The 19,238-nt window shown below is 44.4% G+C and overlaps 1 protein-coding gene across 1 annotated transcript in view; it reads right to left on the bottom strand.

Moving 5' to 3' along the window:
* Positions 1–19,238, bottom strand: part of TMC2 (transmembrane channel like 2) — a 65,854-nt gene that overhangs the window by 8,501 nt on the left and 38,115 nt on the right. The window contains exons 10-16 of the mRNA XM_034641601.1: positions 17,676–17,864; positions 14,933–15,112; positions 13,352–13,501; positions 11,184–11,312; positions 8,345–8,412; positions 7,268–7,507; positions 363–488 (exon numbers count right to left, since the gene is read on the bottom strand). Coding sequence (XP_034497492.1) covers positions 363–488; positions 7,268–7,507; positions 8,345–8,412; positions 11,184–11,312; positions 13,352–13,501; positions 14,933–15,112; positions 17,676–17,864 — 1,082 coding nt within the window. The remainder of the gene's footprint in view (positions 1–362; positions 489–7,267; positions 7,508–8,344; positions 8,413–11,183; positions 11,313–13,351; positions 13,502–14,932; positions 15,113–17,675; positions 17,865–19,238) is intronic.

The following is a 19,238-nucleotide window of genomic DNA, read 5'->3' as shown; positions in this document are numbered from 1 at the left end:
TCCCTTCCATCCCTTGCAGAAACCCTTTGACCCAAATATGCAGCTGACCCTGATTGCTGGGGAACTAACCCACCCTTCTCTCCCCCTTTAGGTTTCCCAGTCCCACCCACCAGTGACCTATGGGCGCTGGTCTACAGATGCCCCAACCCTCACCCTTGAGCAGGATAACTCTGAGACCCACTGTTTGCTCAGTCCTCCAGCAGGATTAAAGTCTTCCCAGTGGTAATGAGCTTGCTGTCCCCTTCCCCATCTCACATCCATTCCTCTTCCCCAGTGAACTNGAAGGACCTGCGGTGGGCGGGGGGCTCAAGTGTAGGGGGAAGGTTGCCAGGAGGCAGAGCCTCAGGCTCTGGCTAACTTACAACATCAGCAGGATAGCTGGGACGATCAGGCCAGGGTTGGCGAGGAAAGCAAAGATCTTGCCCAGGAAGGTTGGAAAATCGTTTTCAATCGTCTCTTGGATGACGTCATACATTCTGTTTTTCCCACTGTGAAGAGGAGAGAACACATGACAGCTCACCACACAAAGCTCGTGTGGCACACACAACTGCGCCCGTGTCCCCGTAGGCCCCAAGCTGCCACTCACCACTCCTTTTCTGGAAGAACCAGGGCTCTGTTCCAAAGGGATTGCACATCAAACATGTGCCACAAGGGGCTGTCTCATAGCTGATTAGCCCCCCGGGGTCATGTCCTTGGTACCTCAGAACTTCTCAGCCTACATCGGTCTCCTGGGCCTGACACCTTCTTCAACAAGATGAGAAAGGGTTTTCTCCTCTACTGTCCTGGGAGAAAATGGCTGGCCAGGTGGCTATAAGATCAACCTGGAGCTCCCTCTGGGCCCCCGTGGAAGGGAAGAGTTCTCCAGAGGCTTATGTGGGAGACAACTTCATGGGGCCGCTCAAAAATACTTACAATTCATCTTCAAACGATAGCTTCAGGAGATCGGATCACCCAGGACGGGCTCCTGGACAGGTCGCAGTGGATATTTTGATTTTCCTCAACTACCCAAGAACCATTATTATTATTGGCTTCCACAAATGCCTGCCCAGAGACTATGGTCCCCTGAGGGCTTTGGTTGGTAGTTTCAGGGCCAAGAAATGGACGTTAGGGCTTGAAATTCCTGGTTCAAATCCTTGCTGCTTCATCTATTAGCTGCGGGCACAGTGGATAATTTACTTATTCTCTCTCTGCCTGTTTCTATCCGTTCCCTCGCTCTCCTTATTACAGCTGTCTTGTCCAGTGTAGCTATTTAAAAATAAAATAAAAATTGATTTAAAAATTAAGCAAAATTAAAAATTCAGTGCTTTACTCTCACATTTCAAGTGCTCAGTAACTATGGGGCTAGTAGCTCCTGTTTTCGAAGAGCAGATATGGAATTTTTTCATCACATAGAAAATTCTATTGGACAGTGTTGCAGAGGTTTGATATCTTTGGCCAAGATACTGAAAATTTCTCTGCCCTAGTTTCCTTATCTGTATAATATAGCATAATAATGATATAGTATAATATGGTATTATAAGGATAATAATTGTATTTGCCTCAGAGGATTGTTTAGAGGGCGTAGATACAAATTTATATAAAACACTGTGTATGGGGCCATCAAACGATAAGTGCCCTCCAAAATGTTGCAGCCAGAAGCTTCATTTTTCTCTTCTGTAAAGTACTGATCAAGGATTGGCAAATAATGGCCCATGGGCCAGCTTTGGTTTGTGACTTGTTTTCCTATGGCCTGAAAATGAAGAATGGTTTTTATGTATTTCAGTGGCTGGGGAAAAAAAAAGAATAATATTTTGTGATATATAAAAATTGAAGGAGGAAATTCAAACTTCCGTGTCGCTAAGTAAATTATTAATGGAACACAGCCATGCCTATTTATTTATATACGGTCTGTGGTTGTTTTTGTGCCCTAGTGGCCGACAAGAAATAGTTGTGTCAGAGACCATTTGGGGCCATCTCAGTGCTTAGCTCTTTTAAGTGCCATGCGTATCACCATGTTGTGACATTTAATTAATTCTTTTTTTTATTATTATCTGTGCCGACACGTCAAGTAAAAACAAGAAAATTGAATTTCACCTGTTATACTTTTAAGTCACAGTTAAGTATGGGTTATTTTGTCTTTGAATCATGATAAATTAGATGATGTATTAGTTTCCAGTGGGTGTTATAACAAATTGCCACACAGGTGACTTCAAACAATACCAATTTGTTCTCTTATAGATCTGCACGCCAAAGGTCTGATGTGCTTCACTGGGCTGACATCAAGGTGTTGGCAGGGCTGCACTCCCTTCAGGGGGACGCTCTAGATATTTCCTTGCTTTCTTTTTCAGCATCTAGTGCTTTATTCCTTGCATTCCTTGGCTCATGGCCGCTTCCTCCCTCTTCAAAGTTGGCAGCATAGAATCTTCAAATCTCTCCTTCTGTGGTCACATCACTTTCTGTTCTTCTGTAGTCAAATCTCCTTGTGCCTCCCTCTTAGAAGGACACTTGGGTGATTTAGGGCTCACTTGGATAATCCAGGATAATCTCTCCATCTCAAGATCCTTAATTTAATCACATTGGCAAAGGCCCTTTTGCTGTATAAAGTAATGTCCACAGTTTCCAGGGATTAGGATGTAAGTATCTCTGGGAGCCATTAATTCAGTCCATCACCATATGCTCTCGGGTTCTCGAAGATTCACATTCATCCCACCTGCAAAATACATTCACCACCATCCCTATATCCCCCAAAGTTGCAACCCATTAGAGCATCAACCCACAGTCCAAAATCTCATCTAAATATCATCAGAACCAAAGTCCCAAATCTCACCATCTAAATCATGTGTGGGTGAGACTCTGGGTCTGATCCATCTGGGGGCAAAATTCTTCTCTCTCCATGGACTCATGAAACTAGAAAACAAGTTATTTACTCCCAAAATACAATGGTGGGTTAGCCATAAGCTAACAGTAAAACCTGGCAGTGTTACTGCTCATGGGACATTCTTAAATGCCTGGGGGGTCTTCCATGTATGTCATGGGAATTCAGTCCATTAGATAAGAGGGTCCCACGCAGATCTTTCCTGGAGAATTCTATCTCTATGTTTGCCTTCTGCTGAGATGGTTGCGAGGATCCCAGTTATGAGCTTAAGAAAATCCTCCATGTGAATGAATATTCAGGTTTTTTTAAAAGATTTTATTTATTTATTTGTCAGAGAGAAAAAGGCAGGCAGAGGGAGAAGCAGGCTCCCAGCTGAGCAAGGAGCCCGATGCAGGACTCGATCCCAGGCCCCTGGGATCACGGCCTGAGCCAAAGGCAGACGCTTAACCGACTGAGCCACGCATCCCGAATATTCAGGTTTTTTGATCCTTCAGAGGCACTAGCAAAAAATTTTCCAGCCTGCCCCTTGGTTTTCTCTTTAGAGCATGTTTTCTTGACAGTGAGTCTGTTTTTAGTGTCTTTTGCAATCTGGACAGGCTGAGAATTTCCCAAATCATCCAGTTCTGGTTCCTTTTGGCTTATCAGTTCTTTTCTCAATTTGTCTCTTTCCTCTCACATCCTAGTCTAAGCAGCAGGAAGAAATCAGGTTGCACTTTCAATACTTTGCTTAGAAATCCCCTTAGCCAAACATCCAAGTCCATAATTTACAGATTCAGATTTCCATACGCCTGTAGGACATCGTTCAGCTGAGCTTCTTGTTCTCTATATAGCAAGGACTCCCCTTTCCTCCCCTTTCCAAAATCGTGTTCCTCACTGACCAGTGGTGAAGTAATTAAATTGTGTTTGATTGCAGGGGCTGAAGAAATGCATCCGGAGAAAATAAACTTGCTTGAGACTTGTAGAATTTCCAGCAAAAGCAACTGCTTGAAGAGTTGAGGACATTGAGAACAATGTTGTATTCAAAGGGAGGCAAATGATGTCAAGTGGTTTTCCTTGGCTCTTGATGAGTCAGCAGATGTTACCGATGGTTATTTGTTTATTTGAGGAGCTCATGCCAAGTTTGGCGTGACTGAAGAACTGATTTCTATGAATGTACCGTGGGAACAAATATGGGTGAAATTTTCTCGAAGAGTTGAGAATACATTAATTCAGTGCAACTGAATGGAATGGAATTCAGTACACCTTAAGGGAAGTGGGATCGGCTATGGTGTGCTACAGTTGACAATGGTCAAAATATATACAGGGCAGAAGAAGGCTTAGCTGGACAAATTTGTGAAGCTTGTGAAATTTCAGGTGTGGACAGACTATGGTTGGTTACTCGCTGTCTTACTCATCAGTAGGCAATTTGCAGAAAATATTTGAATCTGTCACATGGAATTGCACTCGATAGTGTCAATGGTGAATTTGATTTGTTCTCATAACTTAATCATTTTCTGATCTGTACATTTTGTCAGAAATGGAAGCCGAGGATTCTGACTTGCCCCACTGCACAGCAGTTCAATGGCTTAGCAGTAGTAAAGTTCTATGGGAATGTTTCTTCTATGGTGGGAGATGTGTTGTCATGTCTGATACAATGATGGATCCAGGCAGCAAAGGTGGCATTCTGAGCAGTAAAACTGGTATTTGATGACAGAGAACAGTAACTCTGAGGCCCTGTTATGTGAGATATCATCACCGCCTTCCCCCCAAGAACTCCATTCTTTTCATTGGTAGACCTCTATTACAAAAAATTATACTCTATTATTATCATATCTTGAATTTTGTCAATAATAAAAACTTTGTGGCCATTTGTTTCTCTAATTATATAAGTATTTACATAATATTCTTGATTTTTTTCCTCCTGGTTCCCAAAGCTGAAAATATTTACCATCAGGCTATTGCCAGAAAAAGGTAGCTGAGCCCTGGTGTAGCTAAGCTTCCTACTTCATAGCCTTGTTGTAAGTACCAGCTACCCCCAGCTTGGGCAGGGCTCAGCTTCACAAACTCGTATATATGCCTTACCATGGAAATTAGCACCCTCCTTTAAGTACTTTGCAAAGAATACACTAAATCCTCATAACAACACTATGACAGAGGCACTACTAATATTTCCATGTTATAGGCAATTAACCTGTGGTGTAGGGAGTTAAATAACTTCTCGAGATGACCCAGTTGACAAAGGACCGAGCTGACTCCAGCTAGAGTCTATGCTCTGAGTCAGGGGGTTGAGAATTTTTTTCTGGAAAGAGCTAATAATAAAGATTTTAGGCTTTGGGAACCAGATGGTCTCTGTTGGAACAACTCCATTGTGCTGTTGTAGTGAGAAAGCAGCCACAGATTAGATTATATGTAAGCAAATGGGTGTGTGGCTGTGCTCCAATTAAACTTTGTTTATGAAAACTCTATGTTATGCAATGTTGCCCATCTCATTCAGTTACGTTGTTGGTCTGGATCTGGTTGAAACCCTGTTCCTCCCTGTAAAAGTGAATTTTTGTGATGTGAAGGGCCTAGTTTGAGCACTGACCATAAACCAGGTGTTCTATTCCGGACACTGGGTATAAAGCAGTGAGAAAGGAACCAAAAATCACACCCTCAAGGAGCTTATGTCCTGGTGAAGGAGACAGACAACAAACACAATAAATAAACAAAACGCCTGGCATGCTAGATGTTGATAAGGAGATGTAATAAGAAGAAACAATAAGAAATCTGCGTGTGTGTATATGTGACATTTTAGTTAGGTTCTCCAGGGAAGGTCTCGCTGAGAAAGTGACCTCTGAGAAAACACCTGAAGCAAGTTAGAGAGAGAACAGCTGTAAAAATATCTGAGGAATGAGCTAGCTGTTGGTGAGTTTTGATCAGAAGGGTGACAGGAAGGCAGTGGCAGCCATATTTCCTTCTGAGTTCCGTTTTCAGGTTCCTTTCCCTGCTCTCTGGCTGTTGGCTGTCAGGGCCTCTCAGGGTAGCAGATGAAGCAAGGGTGGGGCAGATGGCGAGGGCCAGGCATGGCTCAGGCCTGCTCATGGGCCTCCTCTCTGGGGGCAGGTAGGCAGCCCGAGCAAAGCGGCACTGGCATTTGCACCCAGAGCTCAGCCCTCCAAACCCTGCTTAGGAAGAAGTCAAGAGAGGCCTTAACCATTTCTATCATGTGGCTCTCCCTTCAGCCTGGCATCCCAGGGCTTCTGCAGCTCAGTACATTCTTCTTCTGTAGATTTAGGCGACCCCCCCCCACCGTTCCTTCCATCTGAACCCCCGTGCAGCCAGATCTCACTGCCACGAGCACTCCATTAACGTCTCTGAGCACCACAGCACTTGCGGGGGGCACCGACCACAGGGCTTTATCTAGTTAAGTCCCTCCTAAACGGAAAAGTACCAGATCAGCGTTTCCCCGTGTGTTGATCCATGATGGTAGGCACAGAGCCAGGACTAGAGTGAGCTGGGTGAGGCCCTGGGATGCACAATGGAAGGAGCTACTCACTGGTAGGGTCGTGAGGGCACAGAGTCAGTGCCTCACCAGCCTCACCCTACTCCCGGCCCTGGAGGCATGTTACAATAAAGGGAGAGTCTATGGTCAAGAAGGATGAAAACACTGGCTTGCACACATTATCTTATTGCCCGATTCTTCTGATCCATTAATAGAGTGTGCCTCGAGCATTACTAAGAGAGAAGGTGGCGGATACAAGGGGCAGCACGTTCCAAACTGCTTGAGCCACAGAACTCCTTCTTACGGAGTAGAGAGATGGCTTTGTTTCCAGAGGGTCTCACGCTTGGGAAAGAGAGCAGCAGATGCATATTACTCCTCGATGTGCCTCCTCCTTACACCATTATTGATTTCTTTATACAATGCCTGGTCTCCTGAACTAGTCTGACTTATAGCCTGAACCCACAGTGCTGACAAATGCTCTGCAGAGCGTGGAACCCAGTCACTGCTTCCCATGTGATTGGTACTGACAAATGTATGGTTATTTCATCTTCAGAATACCCCCCCCCATTACCCATCCATGCTAAGGTAATCCAGGGCACTAGGTTACCCACATGTTAAAAGATCAGAGCTGCGCTGTTCGATACTGTAGCTATCAGCCGTGTGCGCTTATTTACATTAAAATGAATTATAATGAGAGAAAGAAATTCAGCTTCTCGGTCCTCATTGCAAGTGCTTAAGAGCCACACGTGGCTGGTGGCTATCATATGGCATCATGCAGAGAGAGAACATTTCCATCCTTGCAGAAAATGCCATTGAAGGGCTCTGACGATGTGCCCAGAGCTCCACGGCCTTTTGCAGGCTGATGTGACGCTAAAAAAGGACTTCTGAGCCAGTGCGCTCTGAACAGACCGCCCTGGGAGAGGAGCTGCTCCCACGCAACCAAGACTGTGCACCTGAATGGCCCGCAGTCGAAGGAGGGCGGGAGGGACATGATGGTGTAGGCCACCGGCAGGAGGCTGAGGAAGAGCACCAGAAGCAGGAGGCCCATGTAGAAGTTGTTGGATCGGGAGGCTTTGAACACGCGCTCGTGGGGGACGTTGCTGCTCATCACTGCCCAGCACTGGAAGTACATGGAGGTCAGCAGACGCAGCACGTTGATGCCTACTAGACCCGGGGCGTAGAAGGAGCCCATCCTGGAAGGGCAGAAACCACACACCCGGTCGGCCCCACGGCAGGAGAGGCCAGGGAAGGGTGACAGGAGGAGATGGGGTCGGTGGTTAGGAGCACGAGGCCTAGCTGCTCCCCCTGCAGGTCCCAAGGGCAGGGGTCCCCCATTTAAGCAGGACATCTATCACCAAGCCATAGCCACCCATTCCTCGGGAGAGGGAGGCCTCCAAGCACCCCTGGCTTGGGTTCTGGCCAGGATTTAACCACCACTTCACCACGAGGCACCCAGCAAATTATTTGGCCTCCTGTCTGTTTCTCCATGGTCCCCCTAAAACAGCATTGCTGCTCAGAAAAGTATCGGAAGTTCTTAAAGGAAGAGAATTAGAAGCTGGGTTGCAGCAAGCCCTCGGCCTCTTAAAAGACTTTGGCTGAAATTACACAGCCTTAGTTTCTAACCCCCGCCTCAAGGGAGCCCCTTGACTCCTTTCCTCCTCCACTCCTTCCTATTTTCTCCCTCCTTCCTCTTTCTTTCCTTTCCTCCTCTGCTCCTCCTCCTTCTCCCTTTTTCTTCCTCTTTCCTCCCCTCTCTACTTCTTCCTTTTTCCTTCCTTTTTCCTTCCTTCTTCCCCTTCCCCCTTCTATCTTCTTCCATCCCTCTCCTTCCCTCTCCGTCCATAGTAGCACATGGGTGGGCTAGATACGGTCCTGGTTCTCATCTATCCTGCCCTCTATTTCATACGAAAGGAGGCAGTTCAGAGAGGCCTGAGGATTGGGGCAACCTCAGCTAGTTGGAGGCCAAGCCTGGGATTCCCGTTTTCTGACTCCCCCAAGGAGGTGGCCCCCAGACAAAATGCATAGCTCACCAGATCATTCCTTGGTTGAAGATCAAACCGAGTACATTTCCACTAATATCAAACTCAGCGTACGAGGGCTNTGAGGGCTGCAGGGGGAGGCAGACAGAGAGAAAGTTGTTAGGCGTCAACCAGCCCCCATTACCAGCCAACTGGCTGAGCCGGGGCCACTCCCAAAGAGCTTGCTCTGGTGACCTGAGAGGAGCCTTGGATTCACAGTTCTGTTTCTTTCACACATTTTCCATTTTTTCAAGAAAAGTTTTGAAATTCTCAAAGTTGGAAGTTTTTCCAATGACTTTTTCCATTAAAAAAGTGAGNCGAGGGCTGCAGGGGGAGGCAGATAGAGAGAAAGTTGTTAGGCGTCAACCAGCCCCCATTACCAGCCCACTGGCTGAGCCCGGGCCACTCCCAAAGAGCTTGCTCTGGTGACCTGAGAGGAGCCTCGGATTCACAGCTCTGTTTCTTTCACACATTTTCCATTTTTTCAAGAAAAGTTTTGAAATTCTCAAAGTTGGAAGTTTTTCCAATGACTTTTTCCATTAAAAAAGTGAGAGTTTTTACCTTTTAGGGCCTGCAGGACGACAGTGTGTTCTTGGGAGGACCCTGGCCCCTAAGAGAACATTTTAGCAATGCTCTAATCAGAAATTTACCTTTAATTTATAATCAGGAATAAACCTAATGGATAACCAAATGCAAACAATTAAATGAGGAGTCAAAAGATAGTTTTAAAAGGAAACAAAAGAACTAAGCCACTCCTCCACTTGTCTTTCCTCCTTCTCATCTTCCTTTAGTCTAAGGGCAGTTCGTGGAAAGGAAAGAGCCCAGCCAGATTCATGTTTTCAGGCGGACTCTGATTTTCAGAATTTTGGAGACTTGTCAATTGTTTGAAAGAATGCAGAGGGTGTGAGCGCTGGGGAATCGGGGGTCCTTATGTGGCATTTGTCCTTCAGAAATGGAGGTCAAGGGTGACAGGGCTGAGGAGGAGGAAAAAGTTAGGATAGAGAGAAAGGAGGGTCAGGCATGGATCAAAGGAGGAAATGTGCATATTCCAAATATGTGGGGGTTAAGCCTTGGGAATTTAAAATTTAACATTTAAAAATATTTTTAAAAAACTTCTCATCTGCTGGGTTTTGTGTCCTGGTTAGAAAAATTGTCCTTACCCCAAGATTATAGCTTTATATATGCTTTCTTTTAGAATTTATGATTTCATTTTTCAATATTTAAGACTTTGATTTACCTACAATTTACGTATTTTGGTGAAATGAGTGAAAGATTTAGTCCCCCCCCCCATGGTAAACCAGTTGTCTCCACCCTTTGTTATATAATGCTTCCTTTCCCACTGGGTTGAGAGACTGCCTTTTCTTAAACTAAATTTCCACATAGATTATTTCATATAGATTGTATTTCTGGATTTTCTATTCTGTTCCATTGATAATTTTGACTATTCCCTGGTACCAGTTTTGACTATTATAGCTTCATAATATGTTTTAATATAATGGTAGGTCTAGTTCCTTTCATTTTGCTGTCTTAAAATTTTTCCTGGCTAATTCCACATGTTTATTTTTAGAATGAACTTTAGTATTACTTGGGGATCTTGTTGAACTTATAAATTAACTTGAGGGCAACGCCATCTTAGCAGTCTCCTGTTGTCCTATTAAAGATGGCATCTTCTCTGACCATGAGGGTCGTTCACCCTTGTTCTCAGACGAGATTATGAAGGCTTCCTCACTGTGAGGAGGAGGTGAGTAGGCTCGTGTAAAATTATGGCTGGTGACTAAAAGAAAAAACATGGCAGAAACCTCTCCTGGAGCCCTTACCTAGGCCAGGTACCCTACGGCAGGCCATGGTGAAAATGACACAGGTAAACAAGATATGGAGCTCAGTTAAAGGGAAGTGCTCCCAACCTCCCAACCACAGTGACTAACAGGGTCAGCGAGTGAGGTGTGTGCAAGAGACACACACAGGACAGATGGAGCCAGACATTCTGCCATATCACGGAAGGCCACCACAGGGAGGAAATGACACACATTTAGAATGAGCAGTTTCCCAGGTTGTGGGAGCGGGGAGTAGAGTATCCAAGGTGGAGGGAATGAGTCCAAAGAGGTTTCTCAAAGCATAATCCAGAAGACAGCACCAATGGCTACTGTGTTCTTGGTTTGTTCCAAGGCTTTCTAAAACATTCACTCCCCATCTGCCCTCTCCCACTCCAGGATTTCACTAAAGCCTCAAAAATCAAGAACTATCATTTCCAGGGCACCTGGGTGGCTCAGTGGGTTTAGCGTCTGCCTTTGACTTGGGTCATGATCCCAGAACCTGGGATCGAGCCTGGAGTCAGGCTCCCTGCTCAGCGCGGGGTCTGTTTCTCTCTCTCCCCACCCTTCTTGCTCGGTCTTGTGGTCTCTCCCTCTCTCAAATAAATAAATAAAATCTTTAAAAAAAAAAAAGAACTACCATTTTGCCTTATCCACTTCCATTACCGTTCCTATCACTTGCTCAGTGTGGACTCCAAAGGATGGGGTCTTTGTCTTCCCTAATGAAAGCTGATGCCGCTTTGGCATGTCTCTACTACCGTCTGCTCAGCACTGAAGTGTGTGGTCTACCTTTCCCAAGGCCAAACGCCTTCATTTCCCAGATAGGAAGGTCACGTTGTTAATTATATGGGGAAAAAATGGAGTTTCCTCTAGGAAGGCAAATCTGACACTTAAAGGAAATACAGATGAAATGCTTCATTACTTTGCAGAGCAGAGACTGGCATCAATTATCCAAACAAATACCCAGGAATGCATCTGACTATATCAGATAAGATGGTTGAGACGCCTCTCTGCGGGATGTTCCTGAAACTGTGACCTACAAATCCAGCTTCCAGGTCCCAGCACCAGCAGTAGTTCATGAACCGGACAAAACAAGCCCGCAGGAAGTCCCCCAGCAGGATGGTGATGTATGTTACCAGCATGTCAGACACGGTCAGCCTCATGAATTCCTGCAAGGCGGAGCACAGGAAAAGGGCATGGTCAGGGTCAAACCTTGCCCACTTCTCCCAGTTGACTGCAGCCATGCAACGTCTTCCCCACCCACCTGAATCTTTTCTGTGACCTGCTGGCTCTTGGTGGCAGAGAGATGGTGCAGAAAAAGGACACCAGGCTTTGGAAAATGCTTATTTTTGGGTCCCAGCTCTACAAGTTACCAATCATATTGCTTTTGGAATAATCTCTGAGCCTCTCAAAGCTGATAATGATATCAACCTTGCAGCATTATTGGGAAGCTTAGTGATTATGCATGCAAATTGCCTGGCACATTGGCAATGCCCAGCGTATGGTAGTTATCAGCACTATTGCACAGAGAGAGGATCTGAAGGCTCCCTCCTTGCTTCCTCCATCTCTTCTGAAATGTAACTGCCTCCAGCTAAGACTGAATCTGACCATCACCCCTGGGGACAAGAGCCAGCATCCTTCATCTCCTGCTAATTGGATTTTTGGCTTGTTATACAGAGATAATAACGCAGGTTTTTTCATGAGGCATATAGTGGAAGAGCCAAAAGCCAAGTTTTTCTCTGCTTTATAGAGTGTATATAATTTATTAATTTAAAAAATGGAGAAGCTCTACCAGGCATCATCACAACCTTTAAGACATCTATCTGATAGCCCTGGAGTTCCTAGGGGGCACAGGGTCTGCTTTATTCATTTTTGTATTTCAAGATGATTAACGAATGTTTGCTGGATGAACGGCTGATGAGTTTTCAGGATTATTGCTCAATAAGAATTCAAGTTAATGCTCCTAAGTAACAGACGAATCAACATGTATCAGGTCTCTACTTTCGTGCAAGGTGGTGCTCTGGGACCCGGGGTGGAGGTGGTGGAGGGGACAGGTGAGCAGGACATAACAGCTCAAACCCATCACTACTGACAAGTCCAGAAAGAGACAAGCTTTAATCAGTGTTGGAAACAGTGATGAACATTCAGGGAGGAGAGCGAGAGAGACATCTTCCAAGGGTGTGAGACAGGAAATGAGAAATTATATTGCAGAATATTCTGAAGGAACCATGTAGATAATGAATTATCTCTTGCCTTCTAAGGAGGGTGGATTTTATTGACTTGAAGACTCTTTCTCTGTTATACCCAGTGATGCCTTTAGAAATGCAGGAGCTAGGGAAGCTGGACTGCTTTGTACATTAATGAGGAGGCGGATTTAAAGAGTATAGGGGGATCTGAACTGGAGGAGACAAGAAATGGTGAGTCTGAGCCCTCCATGGAGGAATTGGGGGAGTAAAGGCCCCTGGGACCCCGTGGGATGGACACTGCCGTAGGAAAATATCTGCCGGTGGATTTACAGGCAGCGTCTGATGGACTGTGTGATTAATCCCTTCCTTCATTGTACTTCACCATCCTCAGTTAAAAACACTGCTGTCTAATGCTCTGTGTGATTGGGTTCTTCAGGGAACCCATGAAGAAGTAACAAATTCTGCATCCCAGGGTAGTGGCATATGAAAGAAAACCCCGTGTAGGAGATGGAGTTGAGGATGAGAGGGTAGGTGATCTCCGTGTTACCTGTGAATACTTTAAGTTTCTGCCTAGGATGACAAAGAACATTAGCCTTTGAAGTCCATATTGTGCAAGCTAAAGGAATGGTGGTGACACTACATAAAGAGAAGTGATAGTTGTCAATTTTTGAGACTAATGAAAACCACTAATTCTCTTTGCAAAAATGCACAGATGCATATATGCACACAAATCCTGCGTCCAATTTTTAGGAGTATTTGCTCCTTATTTTGAGGTGGAGAACCTCAGGCTTTCAGTGAGATCTGCAGTGAGACTTTAAATGAATCCAAGTGGTATTAGACTGATAGATGGAGCATGTAGAAAAATATGTGGGATGCTGAAAAAAATGGGAAAGAGAAAAGGTAGAAGTTTCCTAAGAAATGCTGGCATGACATTTTGGTAGCTTAAAAATAGAAACATCACAAAAGAAATAACAAAGAACGGAGAACAGGGATCACTTTTGCAGGAGAGCATAAGTACTCACAATGCCCACGGCTGTCTCCCAGCAAGAACCCCGGGGCACATCTGCAGGGTGCAGGGGTGGCCGGGGGACACTCTCGTTCCAACCCGAGGAGTTGTAATAGTTAAACAGAGTCCAGTGAGTGATGTTCTTTATTGTCTCTTCATTAGAAAGCTAGAATGGAAGATGGAGATGTGGGTTCAACTGTTTCCATGGAAACAACAATTAAAGCCAGAATATGCCACCACTCTACCACCTAGCCCCTGCCTTAATCCTTGGCAGTTTCTACGGAAATGCCCTCCCCATCCTTTCAGTCTATACAAGGAGAAGGGGGGCATTTGGCTGAAGTCCTTGGGTCTTTTCCATGAAGTTCTTTTCTAAGTTATTATCTGTTTGTCCATCCATCCAGTCATTCATTCTTCGAAAGTAAGGTTTTTCAGGCTCTATTCTGGGCATGTAAGGTAGTGTTGACATAAGAGTGAAAAAAGAGGCAGGCTTCCTTTGGAAAGTTCACAGACTAATAGGTGACAGAGATGAACAGACAATTATAGAATAGAGTGATAAGATCTTTGGGAAATATTCTCCGAGGACCAAGGAAATCCACATCAGACCATGGGGCCACAGAGAATTCCTGGAGGCAATGACATCTGAGACAAAACCTCTGGGAGGATTAGTCAATGAGTCAAACATAGGGAGAAGGGTGGAGAGATAGGCAAGAGAAAATTCTGTCCCACAGAGGAAATGTGAGGCTCAGGAGAGTGGAACAGTTCACTGGCGTAGGAGGAAAGCCAGAGATGAAGGTGGAGGGGTAGGCAAGGACCAGATCCAGTTACTTCCATGTTTAGAATCTTCCAATAGTTTTCTGTTAAACTCAGGTAAAAGTTCATGCAGCTCAATAATGAGGAGGAAGGGGTGGGGAAGGGGGCCATCATTATCTGACCCTTCCCTTAGGTTCATTTTCCGCTTCCTCCCTCCACTCCATTCTTTGCCATCCTGCAGTTCCTTGTTTGCACCAGCTGTTCCCTCTGGTTTTTCCAATGTCTGGTAAGGCTCTCCAGGTTGGGGGGGGAATCTGGAGTCCCTCCTATGGACTGCCATGCTTTCCTGGGCTTGCCCCCACTGAAGCACATGCCACAGCATGCTATACTGAATGAGTCTGTCTCCCAGCCTAGATATGAATACCCTTGGAACAGGACTGCGTCTTGTTCCAACATAGTGGGTGCTCCATAACCGTCTAGTGAGCTGTGATGGAAGGTTGGGTCAACCATGACATGTCATGTCAATGGACACTTATTTGGCTGGTAAACATTTATGGCAGCTATGATGCAATATAGGAAAGACTGCAGATAAAATATGAAGGGTACCAAATGACATGTATATGATATAAAAAAAAAGACTTCCTAAGAAAAAGACAGTAAAAATCTGCAGCAAAATATTAACAATGGTTGTCTTTGGGTCATAAGATTCTGGGGATGTCTTTTCTTCATTTTACTTTTCTCAACTTTCCAAAGTTTCTTTAGTTAATAAGAATTGTGCATAAGGAAATTATAGTTGAAAAAGGAAATTTGGTGGGTACCAGGGATTGGGGGAGCTTGTGGTCTTTACCTTGAGGTGAACATCATCCATCAGGGCCAAGAGAAACGTGTAGAGGTTCCCCAGGAAGAGTGCAAAGATGCGTCCCAGCTGCCACTTCAGTCCAATGCGTGGGTGATAATTCTCCAGGGCGGCGATGGTTTCAAACAAAGGGGGACAAAACATTCCAAGCAGGGACATCACAATTTCTACCTAGGAAATCAGGAAAGCCTGGATTACTTGTGTCATCGATATCACTTGCTTGGCCACCATCTCTGTACTCCCCAGGGCCATGCATCTCCATCTCCTTCTTGCCCCCTCCTCTGCCTCTGGAGATGTCTCCACAATTTGCTGTGTGACCTTGGCTAAGGAGCCAACATGCCTGGAGCAGTCAGCATATATCCCACACATCATAACTACTCTGTTACTGGTTGCCATCATGATTGTTGCTATTAGTATTGATACAAATAGCAAACTTTCTTTGGGAAATAAATGAGCTAACATATGGAACAGTGCTTTGTGTTCTGTAAAAGTTATGAGCTGGGCAGGAGTCACTGTGGTAGCTCTTTTCTCAGGAGCATGGAAGACAGGAAGCTGAGATCACAGAAGGGAACTAACAGCAGAGGGATGTGGTTAAGAGTATGGCATCTGGAGTCAGTTCTCTGGGTTTGAACCCCAACTCTATCACTTGCTGGCTTTGTAACTTAGGAAAAGTTACACAACTTCTCTGAGTTTCTTGTTTCTTCACATGTAAAGTAGGAATGACAGCTCTTGTTGTGAGAGTCAGAAGAGATCGTGAACATAAGTCTACTAGCCCAGAGCCTGGTAAGCACTTAATTTTGGCTCCAATTTTGGGAGAATCCTGACTCAATAACTGAACCTGACCTTGGTAGAATATTTTTCTTTTTTCAGTGAAAACTCCTCATCTAGTGGAGAGTAAATCCTTGAACTGCTGACCAAGGTGCAGGTGGGTCAACTCTTCTGGGCTAGTTCTGACTCCCTTATACTCTATCACACTGACTGTTGGCTTGGCTTCTCATCACCCTCACACCTGTTCATGCAGTGCTTCCCACCTGGAGAGCCATCACTGCACTACATCCACCACCGCCCTTCTTCACATGTTTGTTTAATGCATAGCCTAATTCCTGCCTTTGCCACAAAATCCCCCTGCCTCTCCAGCTCACTTAGAACTCTCCACCTGCCACACCTCTGTAACTCAAAACATCTCAGTCGATCACTATTCCTGCCCACTGCTGTTTGTCCTTTCATTTATTCTTGTCAAGTCTTCTTCCTAAGGAAACTGCAGTCCACTTAAGGGCAGAATCCATCCTAGGCATCTTTTGTATCTCCCTCATAGCTTAGTGACCAAATGTTTTCGATAATTGTAAATAGCATGTAGCTTAAAAAAATTCATTCTGATTATTATTGCCTTTATTTTTAAAAAGATTTTATTTATTTACTAGAGAGAGAAAGTGAGGGAAAGAGAGAGCACGGAGGGAGAGGGAGAAACAGATCCCCGCTGAGTGGGGACCCTGACTCAGGGCTTGATCCCAGGACCCTGGGATCATGACCTGAGCTGAAGGCAGACACTTAACTGACTGAGCTACACAGGCTCCCCTGTTATTGCTCTTAAACTGCAGCTTTAATTCATTTACATTTAGTGTAATCACTGACCTTAATTCTATCTGATTTTATGCTTTACATTTGTCCAACCAGTTGCACATTTCTTTTTCTATCTTTTTTTGCTTAGTGGGAAGAGATAGATTCTTTCTTATTATTTAATTTATTTAGCTCATGATTCTGTGGGTCAGTATTTTTTCTCTGGGCTTAGGTAGGTGGTTCTTTTGCTGGCCTCATGTGGATTCATTCATGTATCTATGGTCAGCTGTGGTTGATGGCTTCATTCACATGTCTGGTAGTTGACTGGCTATCACATAGAGTGATGAGATAACTGGGCCATGTGTCTCTCCTCACTCAACAGGCTAGCCTGGAACTGTTCACAAGGTGGAGGTTTCAGGGTTTACAAGAGGGCAAGTTCCAATACACAAGCATTTTTCAAGTTTGCTTATATCACGGTTGCTATTGTCTCACAGCTAAAGCAACTCACATGGCCAAGCCTAGCTGGATTCCAAGGGTGGGGAAACAGATTCAACCTCTTCACAAGAGGAGCTAGAAAATCATATTGCAAAGAAACATAGGAATATAAGAAGGGGAGGAACTTGTAGCCATTTTGCCAACTACTAAAGATGTTAGATTCCCAAAAGAGATTTATGGATTCAATATAATCACGATGAAACTTTAATGAGTTTTATTGTGGATCTTGATGAGAGAACTCACTCTACTAGATATCAAGACATACTTTAAAGCCATAGTTTATCAGTGTACTTTTTAATGCAGGAACAGAGAAATAAACCCATGGAATAGAATAGAGAGCCCAGAATCACACCCACACATTAACAGATACTTGATTTATGATGTATGGCACTGTATAGCTGTGAAGAAAGGATCACCTTTTTAATAGTTGGTGCTAAGACAACTTACTATTCAGTTGACTGACATGTTAATTATAATCTAGCTTTAACAACCTATAAAAGCCTAATAAGAGGTGACTCTTTGTTCAAACGTTCATGCTACTTAACTGGAAAGGGATATAATTTCACTTTTTAAAACATGTCCTATAATCCAGATTTTTAGTAATTCAGCTGAATTGCATAGGAACCAGTGTAATTTCCACGTTTGCCCTCAGTATTCATTTCTACAGAGATGCCCTTTTTACCTCATTTCTTTCATACCAGCTGACATTCTGCATTTTGGAGAATTCCTGGGATCGCTTCACCACAAAGTAAATGAGGTACCCACTTCCACACAAACAGCAGATGATGAGAAAGTTGGCCAGGACCCGGAGAAATCTTGTCAGATGGATATTTTCTTCTTTGTTACTCTCTTGTTCATCCACTATTGATTCCTTAATGTGTGGAAATAAGATGTGAATAATGATAGGCCAGGAACCAACAGGAACCATCATTGTTGGGTTCCTGAGATGACTACTTACTATATTTTCATAAATGAAATAATAGAGAGGAGGTGGTGCAGAGCACTGTTGCCCTATGGGGAGTTCTTTTCTTTTTTTCTTTTTTTTTTTTTTAAAGATTTTATTCATTTATTCGACAGAGATAGAGACAGCCAGAGAGAGGGAACACAAGCAGGGGGAGTGGGAGAGGAAGAAGCAGGCTCATAGCATAGGAGCCTGACGTGGGGCTCGATCCCATAACGCCGGGATCATGCCCTGAGCCGAAGGCAGACGCTTAACCGCTGTGCCACCCAGGCGCCCCTCTTTTTTTTTTTTTTAAGATTTATTCATCTATTTTTAGAGAGAGAGAATGAGCATACAAGTGGGGGGAGGGGCTGAGGGAGAGGGAGAGAGAGAATCTCAAGCAGACTTCGCACTCAGCACAGAGCCCCACGTGGGGACCAATGAGAGGCCCGATCCCATGACCCCAAGATGATGACCTGAGCCAAAATCAAGAGTCTGATGCTCAACCAACTGAGCCGTTCAGGCACCCTAAGAATAATTTTCTTTAAGAAGATACATCTTGCTGTTATTGTCATTTTGGTACATGTGCTAACAAAAGCTTAGATTTATTGAATACCTACCGTATGCCAGATGTGGTGCTAAACATTTGCTTTGCATCATCCCTCCTAATCCCAATAACAAACCAATGGAGTAGTTTCTATTATCATCCGTGCCACAGATACTATGGCCCAGAGAGATCTCAGCAACTGTCTGACTGGGATTGTTTTAAAACTATAGATCAAATAGATTAAAATGAAATGTTAACAATACTGAGTCTTCTAATCCGGGGGCCAGCAAACATTTTCTATTAAGAGCCATATAGTAGGGGTGCCTGGGTGGCTCAGTCAGTTGAGCGTCAGACTCCTGATTTTGGCTTGGGTCATGATATCAGGGCTATGAGATCAAGCCCAGAGTAGGGCTCCAGGATCAATGCGGAGCCTGCTTGTCCCTCTCCCTCCCCCAACTTGTACTCTCTCTCTCAAATAAATAAATAACATCTTTTTTTTAAAAGAAAGAGCCATATAATAGTTTTGGCTTTGTAAGCCATGTTGTCTCTTTCACAGCTACTCAGCTATGCCATAGTACGTGAAAGCAACCACTGACAATATGGAAATAAATAGGCATGGCTTTGTTTCGATAAAATCTTATTTCCAAAAATAAGCAGCAGGCTGGATTTGCCCCTGGGCCACAATTTGTTGATCCCTGTCTAATCTATGAACATGGCATTTCTCCATTTATTTACGGTTTCTTAATTTCTTTCAGAAA

This window comes from Ailuropoda melanoleuca, chromosome 13, assembly GCF_002007445.2.
Source record: "Ailuropoda melanoleuca isolate Jingjing chromosome 13, ASM200744v2, whole genome shotgun sequence".
NCBI classification, from domain to species: domain Eukaryota; kingdom Metazoa; phylum Chordata; class Mammalia; order Carnivora; family Ursidae; genus Ailuropoda; species Ailuropoda melanoleuca.
Note: the sequence above shows the minus strand (reverse complement) of the source record. Positions and strands in the feature narration are given on the sequence as shown.